Source organism: Diuraphis noxia, unplaced genomic scaffold (assembly GCF_037042655.1).
Source record: "Diuraphis noxia isolate RWA-SAM2 unplaced genomic scaffold, SU_Dnox_SAM2 contig0002, whole genome shotgun sequence".
NCBI classification, from domain to species: domain Eukaryota; kingdom Metazoa; phylum Arthropoda; class Insecta; order Hemiptera; family Aphididae; genus Diuraphis; species Diuraphis noxia.
Genome location: NW_028301712.1, coordinates 61,900,784 through 61,911,681, shown reverse-complemented (window position 1 = coordinate 61,911,681; position 10,898 = coordinate 61,900,784). Strand labels below are relative to the sequence as shown.

At 28.8% G+C, this 10,898-nt stretch overlaps 2 protein-coding genes across 3 annotated transcripts in view; one reads left to right on the top strand and one right to left on the bottom strand.

Moving 5' to 3' along the window:
* Positions 1-224: 224 nt before the first annotated feature.
* Positions 225-10,898, bottom strand: part of LOC107165446 (uncharacterized) — a 32,204-nt gene continuing 21,530 nt past the window's right edge. Inside the window, exons 2-4 of one of the 2 annotated variants that reach the window (XM_015513671.2) lie at positions 8,374-8,469; positions 1,434-2,035; positions 225-1,366 (exon numbers count right to left, since the gene is read on the bottom strand). In XM_015513671.2, the coding sequence (XP_015369157.2) occupies positions 370-1,366; positions 1,434-2,023 (1,587 nt within the window). In that variant the 5' untranslated portion in view covers positions 2,024-2,035; positions 8,374-8,469 and the 3' untranslated portion in view covers positions 225-369. The remainder of the gene's footprint in view (positions 1,367-1,433; positions 2,036-8,373; positions 8,470-10,898) is intronic. The other variant, XM_089220316.1, reaches the window with a different exon arrangement.
* On the top strand, positions 4,443-10,485 carry LOC107165441 (uncharacterized). Its single transcript, XM_015513667.2, has 4 exons — positions 4,443-4,547; positions 6,742-7,670; positions 8,389-8,879; positions 8,949-10,485. The coding sequence occupies exons 2-4, from the start codon at positions 6,761-6,763 to the stop codon at positions 9,348-9,350; spliced, it is 1,803 nt and encodes a 600-aa protein (XP_015369153.2). The 5' UTR covers positions 4,443-4,547; positions 6,742-6,760; the 3' UTR covers positions 9,351-10,485.

Below are 10,898 nucleotides of genomic sequence, written 5' to 3'. Positions count from 1 at the left end.
TTTTAAATAATCAAATACATTAAGATTGAATTTATAGGTAGTGAGTAGATAATGGATGGGTGATAATATTTAAAATACATTTAAAATATTATTATCTATAATATATAATTAATATTGGATATATTATTGTATTCAAACCATTTATACTATAAAATATATATTTAATCATTATGTTTTTATAAAGTATAAATTATTCTACCTAATAGTATATCAACAATTCAACATAAACTTCAATATTGTTTATTTTAAACAACCTGAGTACACTATATCTTATAACATAAATTTAAAGATTTTAAAAATGTTTAAGAGTATTACAATAATTAAATGATAAACGCATATATGTGTTTTATACCTGATAATAGAATATTATTAAAATCCAAAAAAAAACCAAAAAATCAGAAGTGCTAGAAGACCGATTAAGAATGAAACGCACTTCGACCATATGCTTATTTCAACTTTACCATCCAAGAATCTATTACACAACTGTTTTTCTAGCAATTTTGCACCACATAACACTATTGGTACACCAGTGCCAGGTTGCGCTGAAGCGCCCACAAAGTACAAGTTTTCAAATATTTTACATTTCAAACTTGGTCTGAACCATAGAACTTGAAACAATGAATGAGATAATCCTAGTATAGACCCTTTCCATAAATTGAATTCGTTTTGCCATGTTCTCGGATCGTTCACTATCTCATGATCGATCAAACTTCTGAAGTTGGATATCTTCAATCGTTTCTGTATTGTGTCGATTACTTGTTCCCTAGCTCTCTTGACAAGTTGATCGAAATCCACATTAGGTACATTCGATATATGTCCTACTGGTACTAAAACCACAATTGTGTCTTTTCCTTCTGGTGCTGCTGTTGGGTCGATGCGACTAGGTACGTTTACATAAAACGATGGTTCGTCGGGCAATGTATGATCCTTGAATATTTGATCAAAACTTTGTTTATATTTTTCAGCCAAAAAAATATTGTGTACTTTTAATTGTGATACAATTTTGTTCATAGACCAATAAAATGATATCGAAGATGAAGTCAGTTCTTTTTTGCCGAGTTTTTCAGCGTAAGATGTTTTTGGCAAAAGTTTGTTGTACGCATATATGAGATCTGCATTACAAATCACTATATCACTATTTACCACATCACCATTTACCAATTTAATTCCTTTCGCCTTTCCTTTATCATCAACTACTATTTCTTGGACGTCAGTATTATAATTGAACTTGGCCCCGTATTGAACAGCAATTTTTTCAAGACTTTGCAATACTTTATTGAAACCTCCTTTTGGATACCAAATGCCTTCTGCTATTTCAGTATACTGCAGTAAGCTGTATGGAGCTAATCCATCATATGGTGACATTCTAAAAACATTAAAAAAAAATATAGCTTTATTTAAAATATAATGTTAGTGAATATTTTTCTATTTACCCTAAGTACATAGTCTGGAACGAAAACGCCTTTCTCATGTAGTCGCTCTTGAAATACTTACAAACTCTGTTGTAAACAGTGTCCAATAAATGTAGTTGGATTACGTCGGGTATATGTTTTGGATTGAAAAAGTCATACCAATGTTGGAAATCAGTTTTTAGTGCAACTTTAACGCTCCTTTGATAGTGTACATGAGTTTCCTTTAAATAGCTCAAAAAATTAATTAATGTCGATTCATCACTGCCCTCGTATTTTTCCAAAGAACGAGATAATTTTGATATATCTGTGGTAAGTTCGAATGTTTCCCCATCGTGAAAATGTACACTGTAATTAGATGGACATTTCAATAACTCTATGTGATTTTTAATGTCCTCTCCCAAATCTTCAAATGTCTCCTCAAATATTTTAGGCATCAGATACAATGATGGACCTTGATCAAATCTATGTCCATTTTGATAAATTAGTGAACATCTTCCTCCATTATATGCATTTTTTTCATAAATTTCTACTTGAAATCCTTTTTTGCTAAGTCTAGCAGCAGCTGCTGTACCACCAACTCCAGCTCCGATGATAATAATTTTAACCACCATTTTTTCAATTATCTGAAACATTATGAACATTAATATTAATACTATTTAAATTAAATATTAAAAATTATTATGCTAATTAAAAAAATTATTTGACTATTCATTTGTTATTATATATTAAATAAGTATCAACATAAATATAGAAACAGTAATCTGGCATCAGTGTCATTTAGGTTCGTTACAATTTTGTTGAAGTTGGTTCGACCTAAAGGTTAAACTATGAGGTATGTAGACGTAGACTTCCACAAGAAACCGCTTGGGCTGGCGATTTTCGAGAGAGTGGCGTTGAAAACTGAGTAATTCGTGATATTTTTGACATAAATCGAAGTAGCCAGAGAGTCAGAGTCTTAATTGGCGGGAGGTGGATTCGCGAGAACATCTTTAGAACTGGTTAAAGACATACCAATTTTACTCACGTTGTCAGGTGTATCATCATTGGCAAGAACAGCATACTTGTTCGGAGTAATAAAGACTTTTGATTTTTAGTCATCATGCTTAAGTGACAATGAAGAGTCTGTTAAGTGATGTTTTTGTTTGTTGTTCTGAGACATTATTTAAAGAGACCGGTCGATACCATAGTAGTGTAGACCTAAATTTAATATACGAGCGCACTATGGCGATAACGAAATTTAACGAGGCGACGATATGCGTGTGTTCGTGTTGAACGTTAAAGCCGAACTGATTTGAAAATTTAAAACTATGATTCTCATAAATTGTTCATTCTATAAATAACAATCAAAAAACCTAACTAACATATTTATTTTAACAAACATTTTAAGTTCGAAATTGAACAAAAATACAAATTAAAACCAAGAATATCGATTTTCAGTATCTAGTTTTGTTGTAATTTAAAAATATTGTTTGAGGATATTTGAGACTTTTATGGGTTGAAGGGTACTAAATGGCAAGGGATATTGTGATTCATACTATATTTTCAGTATTACATATAACGTATTCCTGGTTTACAATTCATAAATTTGTTGAACCAACCAATTTTTTCTCAAAATATTTATTGCTTTATTAAAAGTTAGCAAACATATCTGTATTATAAAAAATTATAATACCTAATAATTTAATGACATAATAAAGTTGAACTAAATTAATTACATAATCAATTTTAACGAATATAATATGGAATTTTAATAATCTAACCAATATACATTACCTAAAAAATACGTATATTAAGTTAATATTATTAGTATTATTAAAAGCCATATTCCAACTCTTCAACTTGCATCGAAAAACTTTTAGTGAAAGTGCGATAAAAAAAAACCAGTTGGATAACTTTTATAATAATTGTATTGTTCGTCTAACTTATAAATTAGAATGATTTTTTTATCACGCTGTTTGTTGAGACAATCCATAGATTATGTTTAAAATAGTTTTGTTTAATGACTCCACCAATGCCATATATTTTTTGTATCCATATTATTGATACATATCGCAACTGATTGTACAAAAAATATTCAAAAAACTTGCTGACTTTATGAGACATTTGAACAATTTCTATAATAATTGTAGTTTGAAATAGTTTTTGTAATATTGATAAATCTGTTCAACTTTTTTATTACATTAATTGTTGCAACATTCCATAAATTAGATTTAAAATTATTTCAATCGATAATCTCACCAATGCCATTTATTTTTTGTATCCATATTATTGAAACATATTATAATAAATTGTTTAGAAAAGATTCAAAAATATTTCTGATTTATGAAAGACAATTTTGTTTGTGAGTTCAAGGTGTCAGGAAGACAGGATAGTGAGGTTTCATCACAGTTTTAGAAACTTTTAGTTGATACTATTTTTTGGAAAATTACTATTTTTTGTGCACCTATACCTTTATGCCTGACACTTCTAATAATGTATTAATTAAAAATGTGAATTTATTATCATTGCGACCTTTTGAGTTCACATTGATCATTATTATTAATAATTAAACGGCCCCTCTATTTTAAAGTTCGTAAACATTTTATTTAAATATGCATGGATTAACAATAATTATAATGTATTTTTCAATCAATTCTAATGATAGATATTAAACTACTTAGTACCAATTTTATATTATATTAATTATATAAAACACATTAGTATTCGAACAAAAGATATTTTGAAAACTATATTTTACTATATGCATCCGGATATTTTATAATATGATAAATACTCTGTATTTCTGATTTACAATGTATATGATTTATTTTAACTATGACCTTTTATTTGTTGTGTTTGTATTCATCTCTTTTATAATAAATTGTAAAAGAATAGTACGTTACCATAAATTTTCTGCGTTTATATAATAATAATTACATAATTTGATAATAGTTTTCATAATTTCCCTTCCATTTTCAAACTTGATCGTTTTATTTATATAAGCGTATGTTTACAAAGATTTCCCTTGAGTCACTGCTAAAATTGTCTAGAAGTATTAAAGTTATTTGCATTTAAGTTAGTTGTACAAATTACTAAATGTTTTTTTAGAATTTAAATAGTCTTATTAAAATTATAAGTCCTCATAATTATCATCAGGTTAGTAAGTATTTAATTTTCTAAATTATTTAATATAAATACTACCTATTGTTAAAATATACCATTAACATGAGTATTTTCAGTCAAAGTAGTTGAGTAAAAGTATTCAAATACTTTTTAATTACACTAAAACGCATTTAAAATGCTTTCTCAGAGTATCTTCATTTAAAATCAGGTACTATTATTTTCTTTTTAGTTTGTATATTTTTTCCCTTTTAAGTTAAATTACGTAACATAAAAAAAAATTGAGAATAATATGTAATAGTCCTATATTGTAATAATATATATTTTTATAGACTTATACACAACCAAAAATTAAAATACATTGACAAAGAAAACTACAGATAATTTGAACCAATTGGTATAACCCCTAGTTATAAGCATGAAAATTCTAAAAATATTATTTTAGTTTCAGATTTAAATATAGTGTGTATGCATACTGAAACTATGGAATCGTCGTATGACATTAAGATCTACACTTAATCGTTAAAATACACATTTAGTTTATTTAGCCAAAGGAAAAACAGAGTGTTTGTTTTAAATTTAGTGGAGAAATTGTAAAATGTATTCAATTATTAAATTTATCTGTATAATATTTGTCGGGATATTGTTAAAAAACAATAACTAGTAACTCACAAGAAAAAAATACACTTTTTAAGAGATCCATATTCAATGTAAATTTAATAATTATAGGTAAAGTATTATTATAACCAGTGTTTCCGAATTTCGTAAGTAGTTTTCAAAGGCAAGTTGAGTGTTTGAAGTTTTCTTGGTAGAGTCGAGTTTCCTGGCAATTGGTTTGTTATAGAACTGATGTGTGCGAAATACGAGCAACATATTTAATTTTCATTAAAAAATAATCAGATACATATAGAGTGAGCAATTTTAATTTTAAATATAGGTATAAGTAGATAATTTTTAAATAGTCAAGTGTTAAGAACTTATAATATATTTCATAAAAAATTTCGGTTAAAAGCTTGTCAATATTATATACATATATATACCAAAATTTTAAATACAAAAGAGAATTAAATTAAGAATAAAAACTACTAAAACTTTTTCGATAAAATTTATATCAACATCAAATTATTCTTTGAGACTCCTCGGAGGGTGTTTTTTTTAGCTAGTTCATTATTTACAACCCCTACGAGTTATAAGGTAGCTCATATGCATAAACTTAGTTAACGGCTCACCTAACCTAACCTACGATTCTGTTTACTTAAATGACTGCCTGTATAGGGTTATGTGCTGATGTGCTGACACCCCGACAAAACATACTCCAGTAGAATTCTTCCCTAAAATTTATATAAATAAATCTATAAATAGGTACAGGATACAGTATGCGCATAGTAAAAAAATGTCTACTCTCCTACCAGGAGAAATTCCCAATTACGCTTGATACTATATTTATTACCTATGTAATATAATAGTAAACGACATTGATATACAAGTAGCCCGTTGGGAATCGGTCATTGATTCAAACTTTAACGAACTTGTCATGAAATAAACGTGCACAGCCTTACCTGGTCTGTTGCAAAAAATAAATTCGCTCGCAAAATTCTGTTGTCGATTAAAATCGCTCTTTTTTCTGCCACGCCCGATTAGGTGCAGCCATAATAATATATAAGTGTAATCTATATACGAATATGAAATACTTGCTGATATTTTTTAATCAAAATATTGATAACTGATTATCTACCTACCTACGCAAAACCTATATTTAATATTATTGTGATGTACGTGATATTGGCGTTGAGATTTTGATAACTGCAGCGCTTTAAATGAAATTATTTAAACAAATGCATCGATCATATGTGATTTTACTATTTTGACAAGAGACGTGTTACATTGTTGATTCATTAACGACGGATTGCATAATATATAATAACCTTTTTAATATCGAAGATTATACTATTGTCATAATATAGCTACGGCCTAGCAAGCTTATCCCTTTTTATAGCTACGTTACTTTTCTGAATTATCTGTCATAGAAAAAGTCTGATAAATTTAGTTTTTGAAAATATTTTATTGGTTAATATTTTCACGTTTTTAAAAAAATGTTCGTTGGAAATATTCAAATATTACAAAAACTATGCATATAAAATACTTTCAAAATATTAATGTTTTCCGATGATATTGCAGTGTGGGATGTATACATAATTTAACACTATATATTTCTGTTTCCATTTTTTAGTGTCCTCTAACCGTTGAAAATGTTAAGCTACGTGGACATCCATTTAACGTACACGATTCCCGCTGTTGGCGTGTTAACGCTAATAACACTGCCGTTCATCAATCGCTGGGAAATGTCTAAGATTGCATTCATAAGCGCCGTAGCACTCGTCTTTACGACGCCGTGTTACAACTACAATATCGTCAACGGGGCCAGGTCGTATTCGCCCGGACGAGTGTCGGCGTTCGTGGGCAACGTACCCGTCGAAGAGTACATGTCAGTCGTCCTACACATCGTGCTGACATCGCTGTGGGCCGTGCTTTGTCTCCGGTGGAGGCTGCCGTTTTTGAATTTCAACCACGACAAACGCACTTACCAGTTGATCCGATGGGTGCCGATCCTATTCCTCAGCGTGGCCACGGCCATAGGTTACGGAATGGCCATACCGGGACGGAAAACGTTCTACTCGGGAAACATTCTGTGTTGGACGTCCCCCGTGATAATGGCCATGTGGTACGGCGCCGGAAATTATTTCGTGAAAAACATAGGACTGTCGTCCGCGGCAATCGCGATTCCGACGTCGTATCTGTTGTGGGTGAACCGGATAGCGCTGAAGGAGGACGTGTGGCATCTGAATAACGCGACAAGTTTGAACGTGACCGTGGCCAGGGGTTTGCCACTGGAAGAAGCGCTGTTTACGTTTATAACGACCGCGATGATCGTGTTAGCGAGCACTTGTTACGACAAAGCGTACGGCATGATCGTCACGTTTTCGTTGATTTACCAACATCAGTTTAGTATAAGTTGGAAATTCATTTATCAAATGTTTGAGGCGTTCGCGACATCGGAATATTCAATGCCGTCCATTGTCACTGAAGATTTAAAGAAGTGTATCAAAGTATTAGATAATTCAAATATATTCGGCACTTCAATTTATTTGTTTCATATTGGTAAGTCATCGAGATGGTTAAATTTTAAAATATAAACAAAAATATTTAATACATCTAATGCAACGTACGTATATGATATAAATAGATAGTATTATCAATAACAAAGTCACGTAAAACATAATATATATATTATATCTATTGATTTGTTAATTTGAATCTGTCGATATTATGTTGGTTGTTAGTTACATGGTTTAATTAAAAATTATAAAACTACTGCACGTTATTTATAATACATACAATAATTCGTTCATATTTTCTAACGATGAAAATATAGTGAATAAGTTCGTCGATTGTGTGAAATACATTTAATAATCTTTGTGTTTGAAAAAAGAGTTAAGTCTTGAGTATGAGTTTCTATATAAACTACAGTTTTATTAATGTATATAAAAAATTAAAAATATGCTCCTAAAATTTAAAAAATGTACATTTTTTCACGGCAATATTTAGTATGTATACAGTATACACTTAATGATTTTATACGATTTCTTTGTACTATATTTCCAGTAACTTTTTTTTTTAAATTAATTAATCAATTGCACATTTGTTCAATGACACTTTTTATTAACCTAAGAATTTATTGGAGTACCTACCTAAGTTATGACCTATGTCTTAAGTTATGTATAATATTAATTATTACTATATATATATACATTATTATATGTTTATTAAAAACTATATACGTATATAAAATGATGGTACTTACGTGTTTTTAATTTAGGAATTCGGTTGGATCTTATTATAGTTTATGCGCTTGGTCGTATTACGGATAACGTGGTTGATGATACATCGGCATCAAACGCTGAAAATTTAAAACTAAAATTAAATCTCTATTACAAATTCGTCAGAGAACAATTTGCTGACAGAAAATCAGATTATGATGTTAAATCAAGACCACATGAAGTGGACGTCGATTGGACTCAATACGAATCGGTACTGCCTGACGTCGAACTAGCTAGTTTTCGGGCATTGGCTAGAATCGCATTTTTTTTGCCTCGTAAGCCATTCGAAGAGGTACTTGCAGGCTTTGAGTTAGATATAGGTGGTACGTTATATCGGGATGAAAATGATTTACTAAGATTTTGCAATAACGTTGCTGGAAGTTTTGGTGCGTTATGTGTTTATATCATCATGTACAGATACAACATTGACAAATACGAATTTCTTGAAAAGGATGATTTTTTGATTAAAAAGTCTTATCAAATAAGAAACGTAAGTTGTTTTTGACAACATTTTCATTATATTTATATCGATACATAATTTGCACACGCATATTTTTAGGGTTTACAATTCGTAAATATTGCCAGGGATCTCATCAATGACAGCGAGAAGTTGGGTCGTTGCTATTTTCCTACTAAATATATGGATGACGAAGTCGAAGAAGTGAGGATATTGTGCAAAGAAAAGAATCCTAGGTCACTGGGAAATAAAAAGTTGCTAAGATACGCTAACGCAATGATTAAGATAGCCAACAAGCATCAATTTGAAGCTGTGGATGGTATTAAATGTTTGCCGCGAGAAATTAGAGGTTTAATTCTAACATCAATTGAAATTTATCGAGGCCTTATTTATTCCATACAATCCAGCCCATCATTTCCAAACAAAGCAAAATTATCAAAATTAGATAAATTTATGATAATACTCAAAGGACTTTACATAAAAAGCATGCAGTACATGGTATAAGTTGATTTTTAAATATGAAATGCATCATAATAATTTATTTTAGTTATCTATGGAGCTATTAATACAAGAATATTATAGTTTCTCCAGCATTATAGAAACATTTAACTCACTTAGTAATTCTTAATTATGTAGAATGAGTTTTTTTTTTATCAGCTCTTAATACTTAAAGTATTTTTTTTTTTTATATTACAGTTTAACAAAAAAAGTTTTTATTCAATATTAATTTTTATTCACAATTTACCTTTGGATAATTGGATTTATACTGTTTATTTTAGTTTTTAAGTATCGGGAAATTAATTTTTAAGTAACATATTTTTATTAAAACCATGATGTTTAAGGTTTAGTCCTAATGTCTATTGACGTATTAACGCAGTTCCGTTTTGCCCGAATTTTTTAGCAGTAAGCTTTTAGTATTTCAATTGCAAAATGTTGTAATAATATTCATAGGTATCTACATAACAAGCATTCAGTATGTTGTTTAACATAGTTATATATACCTAGTTATAATGGCCTTAAGTAATAACTATAGTAAGTATATGATCATAACGAGATTAATAGCCAAAGCATGATTAGATTTATGGTATAATTTTAAAAGCTAAGGTCTCATAATCAGAGAATTATATTGTCTCTAATTATCAGTTTAGAATTATTATTTTATATTCTTGGTTAATTTAATTGTTTTACCTTTATTTTTTGCTCTGTTTATTTAGTTAGTAAGTCTATACAATGTTACTATATTGTTTAAGTACCTAATCAAAGTTCTTTATATAATTTACTCTTGGCACGCAAAAAATAACAACCTATTTAGTGCAATAAACAGCAATTTGGACTTTCAACAAATTATGATTAAGATGAAATATTTAGATTAGGAAGTCATTTTATTATCCTATATTCATGTCTAGCATCCACCTTTTCAATAAATATACGTAATTTTATCGTTTAATTACTTAATGAATACATCATATTGGTATTATAGTTTTTGATTTGTCGATGTTTTTGATCAGTCAATATTTTGACTAGAAGATATTTCATACCTGTCATGTTCAATTATATGAAATTATAATGATATAAAGAGATTATATTTTAGTATTAAGAGATTAATTTAATGTAGCTTTTAATTTTGTATATTATTTGCAATAACGAAATTGCTTTATTATGTTTAATGACAGGTATATTTTTTATTTAGATAATTTTATTTATATATGTGCTATAAATGTATTTTTAATATTAATTACAATTTATATCCAATTATAATTGTATAAAACTCAATGTGTATTTACTACAAAACTAATTTATCAGGATTTTAAATAATTATTTTGACATCGGATTGTTTTCATAATTAATATTTAAATTGTTGTTATAGGTAGCCATTCTTATTGATATTCTATTTGTGTAATTAATTAAGTTGGTACTAGTATATATATAATATAGCAACAGTGTTTGATGTCAAGGTCAAAAAACCACAATTAAAAGTAAATTCCAAAATCAAGAAATACAAAATAGAAATATACACTAACATAAAAATTAGTAGAGTTAAAAAAATATACA